The following is a 19,607-nucleotide window of genomic DNA, read 5'->3' on the forward strand; positions in this document are numbered from 1 at the left end:
GGCTGGCCCAGTGGTCTGGGTTGATTGGTGGTGTTACCTGTCGCTGACAGAGGGGACCTGGGGCTGGATTTGGAGGCGATGGTGTGGGGAACACAGTGAATTTCTTTTGACTCGGGCTGTGTGCGAGTCGAGGGAGAGCCCCGCGGAGATGCCAGGACCATCCAGGTTGGGATGGGTTGTCCGGAGCTCAGCATGGTTTTCAGCAGCGCCGGCTGGTGTGGGGTGTTGGCAGGGGGTGTTTGGGGGAGGCCCTGTCCAGCCCAGAGGGACGGAGGCCAAATGGGAACAGGAGGAAACAGGTGCGCGAAAGGCTCTGTGCGATGAAGGGGCGGCTGGAGTAGCAGGACAAGCAGAATGAAAGCCACCAGCCCACAAGGTGGCACGTGGTGTCCTCACCAAGTCCTCTTCAGGACGGGGTCGGTGTGGATGTCCCACCACAGTGGGGAGGCCAGAGGGACGCTGGGGAGAGGAGCCAGGGCAGGCACGTCCACGCCCACACCTCCTCCCTCGGCCGGAAGCGGCTGCTCCAGACCCTCGCCAGGCAGCGGCTCCGTTTTCTCCTTCGGGTCTCAGCAGAGACGTCCTCCCCGCAGGGGCGTCCACACCGCCCCCTCCCCTGTCTCCTGACTTCACCGTCCTCCTCACCCTCTGGCACCACCTTGGCCATGTGTCGCTGTCCTCGTTACGGCCTGCCTGCCTCCACGGGGGAAAGATCCAGAAAGCAGGACTTTTTGTCTGTTTTGTTCACCTCCTGTGCCTGGGCGCCCTGGCAGCCTTCCTGAGGTGCTCAGGAGGTATTTGTTGGATGGATGGATGGAACAAGGTTGCCTTTTCAGACCCGCCCATGTGGGAAAAGGCTTCTCGAGCCATCCCCACGCCCATCCCTGGTCCTGCCTCCCCTTCCTCCCCCCAGTTCAGGCTCCAGCAGCCCATCTGGCCTCCGGCGGCCACACCCACCCCAGCCCGGCTCTTCTCACCTGGAACCAGCCTCGCTCCCTTTCATCCTTTTGTTGGGCTGAACCTGAAAGCAGCTGCTCTGACCTTGACCGTGGGGCACACACCTTGGCACCACTACCTAGTCTGGCTCCTCCGCACAGTCCGGGGCCGGAACATGCCCTCTCCCCTGGGAGGAGCAATTACCTGGAGATTTTCTTCCTTCTCCCAGTGAGTGGGCACCTGTGGAGTGTTTGGCACCTGTCCTCAGAGTTGGGGTTCTTACCTGGATTTGATGAGGTTCTTACATGGATTCTAAGTGAAAATGTGCACATGTGAATTCGTCTGGGAAGAGGTTTCCTGATCATTACAATCATTCTACAGGGAGAGTCCTGCACTTGGTTGCAGAAATGCTGTGTTTCTTGGTTTAAAATCAGATGCCTCAATCCCACCTGGACGCTTGTAGGGCTTTACAAGCTCAAGCACGAGTCTAGTCTAATCAAGGATTTGGAAATTCCTGCATTAAGTTCCTAGTCTGAAATCCTCTCTTCTTGTGACAAAGATCGGGATAACTGCCTTTTACTGAACACCTACTCTGTGGCTGTGCCATGTCAGCACTTTCTGTTGCCTTATTTAATCCTGATAAGGACCTGATGGGGTAATTATCATCCTCACACACAACTGGAAATCAGAGATAGAGGTGCCATAAGCCACAGAGTATAGACCTTTGATTGTGGAATCAGATTTTGAACTCAGGTTGGTTTAGTGCCAGACCCTCTGATTTCTCCGTGACTACAAGTGCTTCTTACTAGATAAGTGGTTGCTTTTCAAGCTGGATTTGACTTGGGCCGTTGTGACATGGGATCTAAGCAGTTTGGTGGCAGGAGAAGGTGTGATGGGAAAAAAGAAGAGGGAGTGAGAGGGAGCCAGACATCCTGAGATGCGGGGAGAGGGAGAACCCTCCAGGCAGAGAGACAGCACTGAGCAAAGAGGAGATGACAGGAGCAAGGTGCGGCTGAGGATCTGACAGACATCCCGTGGGCGTGAGCTTGGCTTGGGGAGGGGTAGGAGGAGATGAGGCCTCAGAAGGCAAGCGGGGAGCTCAGCCTCTGCCGAGAGATGATACGGAAGGAAGATGCTCGCTGAGATTCTGCATTCGGAAAAAAGGTCATCCTGGTGAAGGATGCAGAATGGCTCAGAGATCAAGGCAAGTGGGGAAGTGAGTTTGCTGGTAGAGTAATCAGAAGGGTTACACTGGCTCCAGTGGAAGTGGTGACAAGGAGAATCTGCCAGTGGGCAGTGCTAACTGCTGCAACAAGCAAACCCTGACATTTCAGTAGGTAAAGAAAACAGATGTTTATTTCTAATTTATAGACTAGTCCCATGGGATGCCCTGGTCTTCCTGGAGCTTTCCTTACTGTCACAGTCACTCAGGCTGCTATAACAAAATATCATAGACGGTGGCTTAAAAACTACAGATACAGGAGTTCCCGTGGTGGCGCAGTGGTTGACGAATCCGACTAGGAACCATGAGGTTACGGGTTCGGTCCCTGCCCTTGCTCAGTGGGTTAACGATCCGGCGTTGCCGTGAGCTGTGGTGTAGGTTGCAGACGCGGCTCGGATCCCGTGTTGCTGTGGCTCTGGTATAGGCCAGTGGCTACAGCTCTGATTGGACCCCTAGCCTGGGAACCTCCATATGCCGCGGGATCGGCCCAAGAAATAGCAAAAAGACAAAAAACAAACAAACAAACAAACAAACAAAACTGCAGATACTTACTTCTCACAGTTCTGGAGACTGGGGGGGGTGGGGGGTCCAAGATCAAGGTGCTGCAGATTCAGTTCCTGGTTTGCAGATGACCGCCTCTCGCCGTGTGCTCATATGGCCTTTCCTGGGTACATGGTGGGGGCAGTGGCGGGGGGTGGGGGGTAGGGAGGGAGAGAGAGAAATATCTCCTGTTTCTTCTTCTTCTTATAAGGGCACTAACCCCGTTAGGAGGGTCCACCCTCATGACCTCATCTGAACTAATTACCTGCCAAAGGCCCCACCTCCAAATACTGTCACACTGGGGTTTAGGGGTCGACACATGAATTTTGGAGACACACAGGCATTCAGTCCATCACTTCCCTCAATGGCCCAGACTCAGGCTCCTGGCCCATGCTGGCGTCTCCACACAGGCCTGGAGGAGAACAGGCCCCCTGCCTGCAAGGTGCAGCCCGGCAGAGTCACGTGCCACTTCTGCTCCTGTGAGCCTGTCTCGTGGTCACACCTGGACACGGGGGGCCCTGGGACTTGGGGACCTGCTGGGACAGCTACCTCACTCCTCACGAAGAAGGGAAACATACATTTTTCTGGACAGTGATTTATCTTGGCCTCAAGACAAATGACCATCCTTGGGAGATATTGAGGAGATAGAGATTCTAGGCCTTGATGACTGATTGGGACTGATTGTGAGGCAGAGGGGGAGGGGAGTCAAAAAGATGAGATGAAACTGCTGGTTGGCATTAAGCCCCCATTTGCCAGACAGCACAGTGCAGAGTACAATTCTCTTTTTCCTATTAACTCACACCTGTTGTATAGACTTGCATTCTTTCCTTATGTAAAACCATTCAGGAGAATATACTGCTTTGTGTAGTCTGGTAAACATTAATACTAACTAATATTCAGGGCTTAATACATAAAAGCCTTATGTGGGTTATTCCACTTAATGATCAGGAAGAGTTTTATGAAACTGTTTGCAGTTGTAAAGATGGCAGTGTAGGCAAAAACACTAATGCAAAAAGTTAGCTACACCCTGCTGTTCATCATGTCATTATTTACAATAACCAAGATATGGAGACAACCTAAGTGCCCGTCAGTGAATGAATGGATAAAAGAAAACGTGGTGTGTGTGTGTGTGTGTGTATGTGTATATATGTGTGTGTATATATATGTATATATACACACATACACACACAGTGGAATACTACTAAGTCATGAAAAAGGAAGTCTTACCATTTTTGACAACATGGATGGACCTTGAAGGTATTATGCTAATTGAAGAAAAGTCAGAAAGAGAAAAGTAAGTAGAGAATTATTTCTCTCATGTGGGAAATAAAAAACTCATAAACAAGTGAACAAAACAAAATAAATGAACAAACCAAACCAAAGCAAAACAAACGCACGGATACGGAGAACACAGTTGTGGCTGCCAGAGCAGAAGTGGGTGAGGATAGAAAAATGGATGAAGGAGACCAACTGTTTGGAGATCAACTAAATTTTTGGTGCTCACTCAGCTGTAGTGTATACAGAGATAGAAATACAAGGTTGCACACATGGAATGTATATAATGTTATAAGTCAGTGTTGCCTTAATTTAATTAAAAGTAAATTAATTACCACTACCACCACCCCCACACACAGATGGAGGCACACAGAAATCAGGTAAGTTGTCCAGGGTCAAAGACCTGGCAAGACCAGCTGGGATGTGGGCCCAGGTAGGTGGTCTCTGGAGTCTGTGCTAATAACCAGTACGGAATCCTCTATGTTTGTGAATTTAGGATACTTTCATTTTGACAGTTGCAGAGATTGAAACCTGGGAAAAGGAAAACTGAGGCTAGGTGTTTCTTCCTATTCATGGCTCTAGTGTTGTCTCGTTTTGTTTTGACCTCACCTCTATCATGTGGCAGTTCCTGGGCCAGAGCTTGAACCCGCACCACAGCAATGACAAGATCCTTAACTGCTAGGCCACCAGGGAACTCCGGTTCTCATTTTATAGAATCCTCTATACACCTACCACCCTCTCCCACCCACCCTGCCTCAGCTCTTAGAGTTGGGGGGACAGCCTGACAGATCACAGAGTCTGACAGGCACCCTGTGTGAACCCCACCCTTCCCGACCCCCACTCCGATGCCCAGTCTGGGGGAGGTCCCTGCCGCCTCAGAGGTCAGAGGGCAGGAAGTCCGGGCCCATTGAGATGCTTCGCTGGCTTTTCCCTCCCTTCTCTCTCCTTAGGGACTTAGAGACTCCTGTGGGTGGAGGACAAACACACTGCACTGATTTGGAATTCATTTGTGATAGTCTTTCTTCTAAATACATGGGTTCGGGCTCTCATCGCATAGTGTTCAGGCTTCGAGGAAGAAAAGAATGCTTTCCCCAGGCTTGTCACTTGTGGACATTGGAATTCTATTTGGCTGCAAGTAACGGACCCCCACATGGTGATTGAAGTAAGATACGATTTTATATGGGTCTCCGGTAAGAGCCGCCGGGCAGTCCAGTAGCTCCCTGGGTGTCATCAGTGTTGGCCAGCTCGTCTGACTTTCTGCTCTGCTGTCCTTGGCAATGGCTTCCATTCTCAAGGCCAGTTCACTCCAGAGGCAGCTGGTTCCAAATGCTCCTGCTGGTCCCCAGAGGAGCCTGGCCTCTGGGATGAAGGCTCCCTCTGCCAAGGCCACCCACTCTGACAGACCACCCTGCGGTGAGGGACCCCATTCCTGCCTCTGACCCTCCTGCCCCCCTTGTGATCTTCCTGAGCATGGTGCCTGGTGTTTAGGATGCCAGCTTCTTCCTCGCCCCCACCTCCAGCGCCTGGCTGCATTTTCGGTTGGCATTCCGGGCCCCTGATTGCTTTGTGCCCCGCCTGTCTGCTGACCCCAGCTCTGTACAACGCCCCTCGTGCCTTCTGCTGCCCCTCAGAGCCTTGGGAGAAGGAACTGGGTGGGGGTCACTGGTGTGGCCCCTGTGAGCTCCGTCGTGGTTTGATGTCCCTGCTCCGTGTTCCCGTGTCTGGCGTATCTGTGAGAGGGAGAGGGTGGCAGTGGTACCTCCAATGGGGTTTGGGAAGGATAAGTGAGTTACTTGGGTGCCTGGATCAGCTCCCGGGGCTTCCTCTGCTCTTCAGACACCACAGCAGGAGCTCCTTGCCAGCTGCCACTTATCCCCCCTCTTCCCGTTCCCTCCCCTGCCCTCCTCCTCCCCGCAAAGCCCCCAGGGCCCCAGTTGGTGTTACCCAGAAACTCGACCAAGTGCGTGCCCAGGCAATTCTCTTGCACTATTTAACATCAGACACATTTGGGGCTCTGAGTTTTATTTTTCTGGGGACCTCTGATCTCTAAGGGATGGAGATAGTGACAAAGGGATGGGTGTGGCGGATAGGCGGGAAGGGCGCGTCGTGGCTCTGCCTCAGGGCAGGAGTCCAAGGAGGGTGGCTAGTCCAGACCCAGAACCATCCTGTCTTTCTCCTTTGGGGCCCGGGTGGGCTGGAGCAGGCGGCAAGTCAAGGACACGGTGAGTCTGGTGGGGAGCCAGGTAGGAGAGGGCGTGGAGGAGCCCGGGCCAGGGGAGGGAAGAAGGGCCCCGAAGGGAGAAGGGGCCACCGAGGTCCTGGGGCTGCCATCCCTTCTTGATCTTGCTCTCCTGGGTTCCTGGGGCTGCCTGCCTCGCCCCAGACCACGGGTTCTTTCGGAAATGTTTTTTCTCTATATCTCTTTTCTGGCCTCATACTGGGCTTGTGGGGAGGGAAAGAGTCAGGAGCTGGTGCTCTGTAGCATCTCACAGTAGGGCCATCAGCTCCTGGAGGTGCCCAGGGAACCGCGCATGAGACCCACACTGTCCCCTCTCTCCCATAGGGCACTTTTGGGGAAGGGCGTGCGGGGATGCTCCAAGGCGAGGGGGTCCTTTTAGGGGAATAAATTAGCGGTGGAGTCTGGAATTCTTGATGGGACAGAATGAAAACACAGCAGACACTGTTAAACAGAATATGGTTCAACATCCCGTTGCTTCGCTTAGCGCTCAGATTAAACAGAACAGCTCTGGGTGGGATAACGATCCAGTTAGCGGGACGCACGGGGGCCAGTCACGACCTCCCGTCCAGGGGCACGAGAGGAGTCGTGCTGGGGATGCTCTTCCCCAGAAACACTGCATCTGACCTGGGCTGGGCCTGCTCCTCAGGCTTCTGTGTGGCGATGGTCTTTGGCGGAAGCCCCTCACCGTGACCCCAGCCTGTGCCTTGGTCCCCATTCCCATGGGGCCCCCAGAGGGGGTGAATGATGCACTGGGGGACCTCTCCTCATCTTTCTGTCTGAGGAACTAGCATAGGGAGCAGGGGACGTGGGCAAGACTGCTGGGGACTCCCAAGGTGAGCCCAGCCCCTGGACGCCTGCTAGAGTCAAGTCGGCCCCAGACTGTGCTCCACCGAGACACACGTGGTACCAGTGGCTGCCTGGGCCCTCCTCCCACAGCTGTGCCCAGATGCCAAGCTTGTGGGCAGAGGAACTGGGATGCGGGAGTGTGGGTTCCTGGGGAGCCAGCTGGGAGTCCTCCCTGTCTGCTTCCCGGTAAGAAAGCATCCAGGGTGTGAGAGTGACATTGCAGGGCTGAAGCCGAATCTGCGTTCATGCCAAAGAAAAGAAAACAGTCTGTAAGCCTGGTCACTTGAGGCACTGGAACTACAGGTGCATGGCACAGGGCTTGCAACGGCCCCATAATTGGTCCTGACCGCCTGGGTGCAGGGGACAGGTGGGCTAGAGGACATGGCCACGCTGTCTGAATGAGAGACACAATCATTCTGGGTGACGCTGAAAGGCCACAGGCTCCCCAGACAGACTCTGGGTCCTTAGATGGGTGGGGCAGGGGGTGTCCCCATGTCACTGGTGCTTTCCTCCATGGAGTTTCCCATGATGCAGAGGGAACAAGATGCAGCTCTGACTCCAGGTGTGGAGTCACCTTCAAGGATGGAGCTACCTGGAGGCCGGTTAGAGCGAGAGGTTGCCATAGTGGCGTCGTGGTGAGTGGGGCAGGGGCAGAAGGCGAGGAGCCGAGAGTCAGCTCACACCTTCCCCTCCTTATCAGATGCTCTGCACTGGGCAGCCTGGCCAGCTTTCTCACAGTAGCCTCCTGGTCTGTCACCCGAGAGCCTTTGGGGGCTGCAGGAAGCCCGAGGTTTGCAGAGCACTTCCCTCACGGGGGCTCTCTGCCTGGTGGGCTCTCTGGAAACCCCCTTCCAGTCTCTGCCACAGACCCCTGGAGGCCCTGGAGGAGCCTGAGAAGCAGCACTAAGGCACTTGGGGAAGCAGAGCCGAGAGAGAGGACTCAGGTGACTGACGGCAGTTCCCTGACGTTATCCTGCTCCCTCCCGCCCCAGCGCTGCTCCGGTGGTTCCTGCCTGCCCACTCTTCTTCCCTCTGGCCAGCTCGCCTCTTTCCTTGGGTTCTGTTGGGTGGCACAGACTCCAGCACTCCCTTTGTTTTTGCCCAAGGCTGCGGCAGCTGCCCCTCCATGTCCCCCTCCCCGGGTGTTCCTGCTACCTGTGGGCCTGGCTGTGTCGCTCATTGTGGAAGGAAGGGGAGCGCAGGCAGCATCTGGCGTTCATCCCTGTCCCCTGGGGCCTGGCCCAGAGCAGGTCCTCACCGAATATTTGCCTGTTGGTGGGCGGAGGCGGGGGGAGCAGAAGTGGGATTTTCTCAAGTAACCCCCATCTCTGGAGACCTCAGACACTCAGGTGCAGACCTGGGTCTTGGTGTTGACTCTGCGAGGCGGTGAGGGAGGGAGAAGCTTCTCCGGCCCTCCACAGCTGCTCTCCATCTGGCTCTTCTGGAATCATGGGGTAGAGGCAGGGGCCGGGGAAAGAGGGAGCTGTGGCAATGGGCACTTGTCCTCTGCTAAGTGTCAAGTTTAGAGGGGAGAGTATTCACGGGGAAGGAGTTAGGAGGTCAGGGGGAGACCGACACCCCCGCGCACCCCACTGTCTCTGGGTGAGTGCTGTACAACTGAGAGTTAAGCACCTTCTCGAGTTGACTCCAGGGTAAATGTACCTTCCAGGAAGTGTTTCTTCCCCCGGCCCCTTCACTGCTCACTCCTTGGAATGTTTGATACTGTGAATTGTCTGCTCTCTTGAAATGCAAGTCTTGCCCACAGGGAGCGCGAACCCGGTGGTCAGAGCTTCTTTCCCTCCATGAAGGACCTCTGTTGGTCAGTGTGGGTTCTAGAAGGAAGCAAATGCAGAATTGAGCTCAGGCACTCAGATACGTAAACAGGAGATTCTTCTCCGGGCAGCGCCCAGCCCAGGGAATTTCCCATCATGCATAGCACTTGGCAGAGAGCATCGGATGAGGGCCACCCAGCTGCACAGGCCCAGGCAAGAGCCCTGAATGGCGATGGCGGCCAGGATCTGGGGAAGCATCGGTGCGAACAGAGAGACTAAATGAGATCGTCCAGCGGTGTCCCCCCGCGGCACGGAGGGAGCTCGCTCTTTCCCAGGGGGCCAGGAAGAGGGCTTGCCTGCATCAGTTTTATGGCAAACCCCACCCCCCAGGGAGCCGGGGACGTTGGACGTTGGACGTTGGCCATCAGATCTTCTCCTGGTTGAGGTTAGAGGGCGGGTGGGAGGCCAGAGGGGGAGGCCACCATTAGCGATTCAGAAAGAAGGACTTGAGGCTCTGGAAGAAGACTGACTTCTGTCTCTGCTTCTGTTTCTTTTTGATGATGGGCACCCACACCAGCCCGCACACCAGCATCATGAGTCCCAGAGACAGGAAGGCAGGCCCTGTCATCTTCAGGACCTCCAGGCTCTTGTTACCCAGTGTCAGGGTGTAGGCCAAGCAGGTGAGGGCCACGCCGAAGAGGAGGATGGCGCCGCCCACAGACGTGATGACGGCGGGCTTGCGGTAGGTCTCCCAGCTACTCCTGGGGGCGGTGGTCCAGACAGACTCGCTTCTGGAGCTGATGCACAGCGAGCTGGCCGTCTGGCTGGGCAGCAGGTCCTTGGATTCTGGAGACTTCTCGTCAACCTCCACAGCCTTGGGGACATCCTCCATCGTCACGGCTCCTGGGGGCTGGACACCCGGTACCCGCACCAGCTAGAAGCGAGGGCCAGGCCAGGGGAGTCCTCACACCCCCTTCCTGTTCTCGACCTCCGTCTCCAGCGTGCCTCTCAGTGGAGGGCGGCTCAGGGGTCTTGTGCTGAAGCTAAAAGACAGTCATGTGAGATCCACATAAATAAGAAACCACTCAAGCTGGTATTTTTTTTTTTTTTTTGGTGAGAGGCTTATATCACTCTAATTAACCTACTCAACTGCTTTTATTAAACCTGGGATCGCTGGTGCCCTAAAAAAAAAAAAAAAAAAAAGCTACAGTTTATAAAATAGCATCTTGTTTTCAGACTCGACCACTATCTAGCTATGTGATCTTGAGCGGGTCACTTAATGCTCTGTGCCTCAGTTTTCTGCTCTATAAAACGGGGACAGGAATACTACTTATAGGGTTTTCAAAAGGGTTAAAGGAGCTAAGACATGGAAAGCCGTGGGACGATGTCTGGCGTGTTGCAGGTACTCCACCAGTGGTGCCGTTGCCTGCTGGAGTGGTGACTGGCGATCCCTTCCGCCTAAGTGCGTGTGTGCACACACACCGGACACCGCACTTAACACTTCCTTCATCAGACTGAAACCTCACGATGAGACACTATTTCACAGATGAGAAGGCCAGGCAGCCCATCACGAGGCAAGGATTCTTGCTCTCGAAACATCTGGCTGCCACATGTGGAGAACCGGTTCGTGCAGCCTGGGGTTTACACAGACGGTGATATCTCTGTGGTCACACTAGAGTGTGACCTTCTAGTAGCCAAATGCCGCCTCCCCCCGCCTCACGTGAATGGCATCGAGTCCAAGTTCCACCTTCCCCCTCTGAGGCCTGGAGAGGTGCCCGCTGCCTGTTCTGATTTCCCATCCAGAGCCCGTCTGCGCACCCACCGGTCTCCAGAGCTCACCCATCCCCGGTCCCCGCACTGGGGAGGTACCTGGTCCCTTGTGCGGAGCAATTTCAGAGCTGCTGAGAGGCACCGCCCACCTGCGAAATACTTCTTTGCCAGAGAGAGCCGTGGGGGCTGGTTCTTTCAGGGTGGCCCTAACACCTCTCGCTCCGCGGTCAGAAACCCGGGTTTGCGTGCCAGTGCTTATGTGTTTACAACAAGGCGTTAGGAAAGGAATTTCTGATGCTGGACACTTTTTGTTCTTTGGGTGGGAGGGGAGGGGGGAGAGCCCAGCTGCCCTTCCTGGAGGGCATCTTCCGGATTCACCTTTGACTTGCCTGTAAGGGCTCTAGGACAGTGCTCTGCTCCCTGGGGGTTCGTGGGTCTTTAATCCAATGCATGAGTAGATAAACACATTCCTCTCTGCCCCTGCTTCCCTTTCCCTTTCCGCCCCCGCCCCCCCTCCTTTCCATCCGTCATTTTCCAAAGCCGCTTATGCAGTCTCACTTCTTCCTGGGGACCCGGTGGCTCCCCAGCAGTAAGGTCAGCGGTCGCTGCTCTTTGGGATGGTGCTGGCCGCTCTGTCCTCCTGGATCCTGAATCCACAAGCTCTGGGGGACCCCTGCCTGCCTGCTGGGGTACCTTTCCACAGGCAGCGCCCTCCCCGGCCCCTCTCTGCTCTTTGGTCCTTGGCTTCCCCTCAGCCCCTCCTCCCAGGACCCCAGGTTCTTCCTCTTCTTTTGTGTTTCCTGCTGGGCCACCTCAGGCCCTTTACTAACACCCCTCTCCGTGAGGGGGACGAGAGGGATTCCTTCCACAGCAACAAGCTGACTGAGAAAGTGGGCTACTGATTCCGGCCACAGCGGGTTCTCCCTCTCCACCCCGCCTGGGGTGAGAGTCAGGGGGAAGGGCTGCATTTTTGCAAAGCTATCAGCCCCTGGGTGAAAGGTCGATGGTGGGTGAAGCGGGTGCTCCCGAGCGAGCCCAGCTCTGGAACCTGCCACCTCCTCGTCATCAAGACTCGGCTGCACGTTCAGGGCCCTTGAGCGAGTGCCGCCTCCTTCGCGGCTTCCTGCAGTGTTCATGTCAAACTAGTTTCCTCCACCCCTGCCCCCTCCACGCCTCGCAGCAGCTGAGGCCGGACCTCTGGACGCGAGGTCCCACTCTGCAAAACAAGCGGTTGCAGACCCTCCCCCGTCTCCTGGGAGGAAATGGGATTGGGAATCCCCGCGCTTTCAGAATATGGGCGTCCAGGAGTTCCTGTTTTGGCTCGGTGGTAACGAACCTGATTACTATCCATGAAGACGCCGGTTCGATCCCTGGCCTCGCTCAGTGGGTGAAGGATCCGGCACTGCCGTGAGCTGTGGTGTAGGTCACAGAAGTGGCTCGGATCCAGCGTTGCTGTAGCAGTGGTGTAGGCTGGCAGCCGCAGCTCTGATTCGCCCCCTAGCCTGGGAAGCTCCATATGCCGTGGGCGCAGCCCTAGAAAAATAAACGAAAAAAGAATATGGACATTCACATTCATGTATGCTCATCCCAAGGGAGGATATGTGGGTCTCTGCTTGTGAAGACTTTGGGGCTTTCGTAAGTCCAGGCTCACAGGTGTCTCCGCTTCCCTGTGGATCCCGAAACCCTGTCGGCGCCTCCGGGAACCAACTTGGACCACACCTTGATTTTTTTCGCTGGTGAGAGAACAAACGTCCACTGTTTCAAGTGGCTGCATCTGTGGCCGTTTGCTTTAGAAACCTAACAAAATGAATGCACGCGCCTTGTTTTAATGTCCCCAGCACCTCAGAGGTGGCCAAGGACTAAGCCCCAAGGAGGAGACAGCCGAAGGCCTGGGGCAAAGGACCTGCTGGACTCACCCGAGTTTGAATGTTGGCTCAGCCCCCAGAGCGGCAACTTGAGAGGGGAAATGGGGTCCTTCTCCCCGGGAGGCCACGCTCAGCGTGTGGGAGGCAGATGTCGTGGGTGGAGAGGTATTTATAGCTCAGCACTGGGGGCGGGGGACAGGCTGCCGACTGGCACCATGAGGGGACACGGGTCTGGGACACAGCCCTGAGGAGGAAAGAATGAACCTCATGCCTGGACCTGCAGGCGCCCAAGCAGGACACTGACCAAGAGAAGCTGGACATTTACACAAACTCAAAACCACGTAAGACAGTCTGTGCCATTAAAGGTTAGGAGGGCGCTTGCCTTTGGTGGGGGTGGTGACTGGGGTGGGGCATGATGGAGACTTTGGGGTGCTGCCAGACTCTGACTCCCTGGCTCCAGCCGGTTATATGGGTGTGTACTATTCAAGCTCTAAACTATGATGTGATTACTTTTCTGCAGGCAGGTTAAAGATTAATAACATGTTTACATACAGCTAATTTTAAAATATAATTAAATGCAATGGGTTCCTCCTCGAGATTCTGACTAGAAGAAACCAATTGTACAAGGAGATTTCAGGATTATTTCAGGGAAGTTTGGATTTGGATTGTAGATGACACTAAGGATTTAGAATTTGTATGGTGTTGGGGACACAGAAGAAAATGTCTTTATCCATATGGAGCTCCATCTTGAAACAACACACGGGGGTGGAATGTTGTGATGCCACGACTCACATGAAAACATCCAGCTCCAGATCAAATAGGACAAAATGCTGAAGGTTATTAAATCCAGGTGATGGATGTCTGGATTTATTACATTACTCTCGCTACTTTTATGTTGCTTGCAACTGTTTTAGCAAATGAGGAATTCAGTATACAAATGGACAACGGCCAGGCCATGTATAAAAATAACACTCTGACCCTCAACCTGTAGCAACCAGCCCAAGAACATGTGATCTGCAGTCACCAGCCCCGGAAACCAGCCCTTCCAGGAAGACAAACCACTATCCCTAGTGACCAGCCCGGCCAGCCAAACAATAACTGAAGACAACTGATTTTTGACAAAGACACCAAAACAATTCCACGGGGAAAGGAAAATCATTGCACAAATGGTGCTGGAAGACCTGAATATTCATACGGACAAAAACGAAACTTGGCCCCACCTCGTACCATCTACAAACAGTGAATTCAAGATGGATCATATAACCCGAGCATAAAAGTTAAAACCATTAAGCTCTTGGGAGAAGATAAAGGAGACTATCTTAGTGACCTGGATGTTGGTAGAATTTCTTAGGATGGAGAAGGCAGTAACCAAGGAAGGAAAAAAAAAATCAATAAATTAGTTTCATCATCATTTAAAACTCCTGCTCATTAAAAGCTACCAGGAAGAAAATGAATAAGTAAGCTATGGACTGGGAAAAATTTTAGCAAAATACCTATTTGTCAAAAGATTCATATCTGAAATGTATAAAGAACTACTGCATGTAATTAATCACAACACAAACAGCCCCCTTTGAAAAACGGGCAAAAGATTTCGACAGACTCACTACAAAGCAAGACAAATAAATGAAGAAGAAACCCATGAAAAAGGGCTTGAGATGAAAATTCAATAGGAAAATGCAGATTAAAACCACAAGGAGGTCGATACAGCCACACACTCCCTAGAACGGCGAAACTTGGAACCTTTCGCAGCACCAGGTGTCTGGGGGAAAGGGGACCAGCCAGAGCTCTCGGGCACTGGCGGTGGGATGTAAAATGGAACAGCCACTTTGCAGAAAGGCGCAGTCATTTCTTACAAAGTTAAACATACCCTTTCCCTTTGAGCCAGCAGCTCCACTCCTAGATATTTATTTGTCCGAGATAAACGAAAACCTATGTTCACCAAAGACTTATCTAAGAATATTCACAGAAGCTTTTTGTTCATTATAGCCCAAACCAGGAAATGACCCAAATGTCCGTGAACAGACAGAGCAAAGATAAACACATTTTGTATATTCACACAGTAAAATACTATGAAACAATACAAAGGAACACACTTCTGATACACACACAGCATGGATGAGTCTCATAGACAGGGTGGGTGAAAGAAGTCAGATACAAATGAGTACATAGAGTGTATGTTTCCATTTATATGACATTCTAGAACCTTCTATGAGTTAATCTAAGGTGAAAAATCTCAAAACAGTGGTTGCAGAGGTGGGGAGGAACTAACTGGGATTTTCTGGGGTGGATGGAACTATTCTAGCACTTGTTATTGGTGTGTGTTATTGGGGATCCCTTTGTCAATATGGTACACTAAGATTCATGCATTGCCATGTGTGTGAGTCATAACCTGCAAAAGAGAACTGTAAAAATCTTAATAATAATTAAGATTATTAATTAATCTTACCCACCAGGTGGGTCAGACTGGGGAGCAGGTGAAATTATAGTTAAACCAGGAATAGCAGAATGTTGATAATGGCTGAAGCTGTGTGAGAGTACATGAGGATTTAGGATAGGGGTATAGGCAGGAAACACACTACCCCAGAAAAGGAGGGGCCAGGGGCCAAGTGACCCCAGAATAGGTCAGGGATATTAAAGGGAAGTCTGTGAGGTGAGAGAGTCACCTGGCTCTTAGGGGAAGCACTGTGGGCTGGTTGTGAGGAAGAGGAGATCTTGAAAGGAAGAGAAGGTGCTTCTTGGAGAAATCGGGGTTTGGGGACAGAAGTTGAAGGCGAAGATGAGAGATGGAGGTAGATAAGAGAATTGGAGGTGGAGATGAGAGATGGAGGTAAGATGAGAGATGAAGGTGAGGAAGAGAGATGGAGATGAGAGATGGATATGGAGGTGGAGATGAGAGACGGAGGTGAAGATGAGAGATGGAGATGAGAGATGGAGGTGAGGATGAGAGATGGAGATTGGAGATGAGAGATGGAAGTGGAGATGAGAGATGGAGATGAGAGATGGAGGTGGAGATGAGGGATGGAGGTGAGGATGAGAGATGGAGATTGGAGATGGAGATGAGAGATGGAGGTGGAGATGGGGATGGAGATGAGAGATGGAGGTGGAGATGAGAGACGGAGATTGGAGATGGAGGTGAAGATGGGAGATGGAGATGAGAGGTAGAGATGAGAGATGGAGGTAGAGAGGATAGGTGGAGGTGGAGATTAGGGATGGAGATGGAGGCGGAAGTGGAGAAGAGAGAGGGAGGGAGGGAGAGAGAGTGGAGAGAGAACAATAATTTCACTGTTTTCACCTTATCTTCAGGAAGACACCATCTCTTGCAGGAAAACAGATTTTCAGGGAGCCAGGAGGCCCTGGACAAAGCAAAGACTGCGTTTGGTTGGCCAAACAAGTGAATCCAGAAGGGACTGTCTCTTAGTCTTGTGAGAGCTGGTCTCCCTATTTGTCTGGTGTTTGTGATTGGCCAAGTATTTGGAGACCCTGCCTGCAGGTATCTTTTCAACCTTTGGCCTTTGACCTTGTGTTTCCCAGGTTGCTGCGCAGTGCTCAGCTCCCAGCGCTCACCAATCCTGCAGCAAACACTCTCAGAGCAGCCCCTGAGGGCCACTCTCTGCCAGGTGGAGGTACAGACGCAACTAAGACACCAAGGAGCTCCAGGCGCTCGCCTTTCCTGGCTCAGTGGCCCCTGACACATGAGGTAAAGCGGTGTCTCAGATAAGAGGGAGGGAACTTTCTGGCTTTTTCTCACGCACTCATGTTTGTCTCCCAGGGTGTGGTGGGGAGGGCTGTGAGGATCTTGCGAGCTGGCTGGCAACAGTGAGTGTCAAGGATAATAAGGGCCAAATACTTTTCCTCCAGTAGATTCTCGAGTGTCTGAAATGCACCACTTAATGGGACGCAGTTGCAAGTGAAATAAGTGGGTCATTGCCCTGGAGGTGACCAGATGCGTGTCTGTCCTTACCAGGCTGGGAGCTCTTTGTTCCCTCCCCGGCTCCTGGCTGGGCTGGGCCTGGGGCCTCCTCCTCAGCTTCCTATGTGCTCCGGCAGGTGGCTGAGTGCCTTGCTCAGGACTGGGCAGTCGTTCCTTAAATGCTTCAGTAAACAGGGCAGCTGCGGCAGGAAGCTTCAGCATTGCACCGTCAGGTCATCGCTGCAGTTCCTCCTCATCCGACTGTCAGCCATCCCCTTTGTTCTTAGGGAGGTCAGAGGGGGGCTGCCTAACTAGGGGGCACGAGAGGCAGCCCTGAGGACTGCTTCCCCTTCCCAGTCTCTGATGGATGGACACCTTGCCTAGACTGGTTGCCTTCTGCTGGCTGGCCTTCCTGAATTCTCCACGGAACTCCAGGCAGCTTCTCCAAAGAGAAGCAGCATCCAGTGTGTGGCGGGAAAGGGTTGGCATTTTTTGTGCAATAGCCAGAACTGCTGTTTCTCAGACTCATTGTGGGTTGGGAACCATGCTTCGGGCTTTGTCTGCATTGCCTCGTTTCATCCAACAAGTTGCTGAGAAAGGGACAGTAGTTACCCCATTTTGCAGGGGAGGAAACTGAGGATCAAAGAGATTAAGTGACTTGCCCAGAGTAACTCAGCAGCTGGATAGGAAAGGGGAATTTGGGGAGTTCCCTTGTGGCTCACTGGGTTAAGGATCCTGCATTGTCACTGCTGCAGCTCGGGTTGCTGCTGTGGTTCGAGTTCCATCCCTGGCCCAGGAACTTCTATATGCTGCGGGTGCAGCCAAAGAGAAGAAAAGGAAAAGGGGGATTTTGAAGCTTGTCTGGCTCAGACCCTAGTTCGGGTCTATCCTGCCCTTTTTGGGATGATTTTGAGTTTTGGGATGATTTCCTGCCCTTTGCACACTGAGGAAACAGTGAGTGGGAGGACATTTGAAATGGGGACAGTGGCTGTGAACAGAAGGCCTGGCACCGCTGGGTGGAGCTGCTGAGGACGTGGGGGCTGAAGCTGAGGGCCCTGAGCTGCCACCAGCGGAGTAGCAAGAGGCCTGTGACAGAGTGGCCACAAAGCCACCACCACCAGCATCCAAGGGGAGCACACAATGCCTGCTACCTGGCACCTCCTTCACCTGGAGTGTCTCTTTTAATAGCTCTACTAGATGGTACAAATGATCCTTCCCATTTTACAGATGAGGAAACTGAGCCTCAGAGCTGCCTGAGCCCCAGTCCTGGTCTTTATACTGCTCGGTGCTTGCTCAAGGATGGAGCCTACCTTTTCCCGTTACTTAGCACCGTCCCGTTAATAGGTTGTCAGATTTAGCCAATAAAACGACTAAGTTACATTTGCATTTCCGATAAGCAACGACACTCCTTTTTTGTAAGATTGTTCCAGATACTCCCTGGGATGTCGTTATACCAAAGACACATTTGTCGTTTATGAGAGATGCAAATGCAAAACTGGCATCTTTGTAATGTATCTGGCAACCCTGATGGTATAAGCGGCCCCACTGTGCTTGGGGCTGGAGTTAACTGCCCCTTCCCAAGCTTCACCTCCTGATAGGAGCTGGACTATTCTGGGAATTGCCAGAACCGGAAGCAGGGGAGAGAGAGCACAGGGCTCACAGCCAGGAGGGCAGCCCAGAGGGATGGTCTGGCAGGGGGGGCGGGGTCAGGTGGCAAAATGCAAGTGAGGATAATAACACGAAGGAGTATTCCTGAAAAAGACCCAAGCATGGGTTTGCGTTTGGAACTCCTGAGACGTGGAGGCCCCCGTGCTCTTTCCCCACTGGCATCCCTACGATGCCCCACCCAGCTGTCCCTGCGAGTCGATGGCCTCCCCCCAACACGACATTCACTTGGTGACCCCAGCCCTCTGATAACGCGAGTGGCGCCTAGTGCCTGAGCTGATAAAGCAGAGGCCAGAGCATTGTTGAACGGCCCCCGCTGTCTCCAGGGCACGGCCGCTGTCTGTCGCCTGCTCACAGTGCTTTAGGAAGGGATGTTCTCCAAAAGTCAGACTCCACCTAGACAGGGCCGCTCACCTCCCCTCCACGCCATGCAGCAGCGTCCAGGCCCTTCCCAGCAACAGGGGGGCAGAGTAGCTCAGGTGACATCCCGGGTGTGTGGTCCCCACGGCACGCGTCTGCCCTGCATGTTTTGTCCATGTGTTTACATGCCTGCCCTGTTTCCCCTTTATAACATGGAGCCTGCCCCAGCCCACGTGCTGAGACCTGTTTTCCTGGCACCTGCCCTGGGTACCTGCTACACCTGCTGCCCAGAGAGGTGGATCCGCAGACACCGAGCTCTCAGATGAGAGGCCCTGGAGGGCTGTCTAGGTCTGAGGTCCCGCCCAGCACTCTGGGATCCGAGGATGGCCTGCACTTGGCCAGCTGGCTTTTTGGTTCCTGCCTCTGTGGAGGGTGGTCCCTGCCCAGCCCTTTCTGCCCATAGCTGATGGGTGAAGGCTCGATGCTGTACAGCAGGGCTGAGGCGTGATTCTCAGTGGGCAGCCCCCACAGGCCCCTACGGCTGGCTCACCCCCAGCCCTCCGAAGGCACAGACCCCTCCTCTTTGCAGACTGGGCAGGTTTGCCTCCCAACTCCAGTTCGCAGACTCGACACACTCTAGAGCAAAGTGAAAAGCAGCTCATTCCTCCAGGGAAAGGGAGGGAAGGGCAGAGGGGACAGACCCCTCCTTACTCACTGTCCTCGACGTCCCCAGGGGTGATGGGGGACCTGGGGATGGCGCACAGCTCACCCTGGGAGGAAGCCGGCAATGAGTTTCTGCTCAAGTTCTTCATCCCAGCCAGAGGAAGGCTCCCTGGCCCCATCCAGGAGCCCGTGTGCAGCGGATCCCAGCCACTGAGCAGGCTCCGCGGGGATGAGCTCACCAGGATGTGGGCTAATGGGTTAACCCTTTGCGGGCTGCTGGCACAGGCACTTGTGAGAGGGCTTTATCTCAGCTCTGCTCAGCCCCTATTAGATGAATCTTATGAAAAATTAATGAGGCTTTCCCTGCAGCCCGTCTTCGCGTTTTGGTGAGAGGTGCATTAGGCGGGTTTTCCTGCCCCAGGCTCAGAAACTGGGAGACCTGGGATCCCGGGGTCGGTGGCATGTGTGATGGTGATGGTGGTGGTGATGGTCCCCCAAAACGGGTCACTCAGTGACTGCACCTGCTGTGTCCAGCGCAGGCCTT

At 53.6% G+C, this 19,607-nt stretch overlaps 1 protein-coding gene and 1 long non-coding RNA gene across 4 annotated transcripts in view; one reads left to right on the plus strand and one right to left on the minus strand.

The window, feature by feature from the left end:
* Window positions 1–6,666: 6,666 nt before the first annotated feature.
* Window positions 6,667–19,248, minus strand: PIRT (phosphoinositide interacting regulator of transient receptor potential channels). 3 transcript variants are annotated; one of them, XM_047758741.1, is made up of 2 exons: window positions 19,170–19,248; window positions 6,667–9,873 (listed from the first exon to the last, which is right to left on the minus strand). In XM_047758741.1, exon 2 carries the CDS (start codon window positions 9,720–9,722, stop codon window positions 9,315–9,317), a length of 408 nt encoding a protein of 135 aa, XP_047614697.1. In that variant the 5' UTR covers window positions 9,723–9,873; window positions 19,170–19,248; the 3' UTR covers window positions 6,667–9,314. The 3 variants fall into 3 exon arrangements, with proteins under 3 accessions (XP_047614697.1, XP_047614695.1, XP_047614694.1); XM_047758739.1 differs by having other exon boundaries at window positions 6,667–9,867; window positions 19,116–19,248; XM_047758738.1 differs by having other exon boundaries at window positions 19,116–19,248.
* LOC125115022 (uncharacterized) overlaps window positions 15,999–19,607 on the plus strand; it is a 92,500-nt gene continuing 88,891 nt past the window's right edge. Inside the window, exon 1 of the long non-coding RNA XR_007131961.1 lies at window positions 15,999–16,162. This is a non-coding gene — a long non-coding RNA (uncharacterized LOC125115022). The remainder of the gene's footprint in view (window positions 16,163–19,607) is intronic.

Source organism: Phacochoerus africanus, chromosome 14 (assembly GCF_016906955.1).
Source record: "Phacochoerus africanus isolate WHEZ1 chromosome 14, ROS_Pafr_v1, whole genome shotgun sequence".
NCBI lineage: Eukaryota > Metazoa > Chordata > Mammalia > Artiodactyla > Suidae > Phacochoerus > Phacochoerus africanus.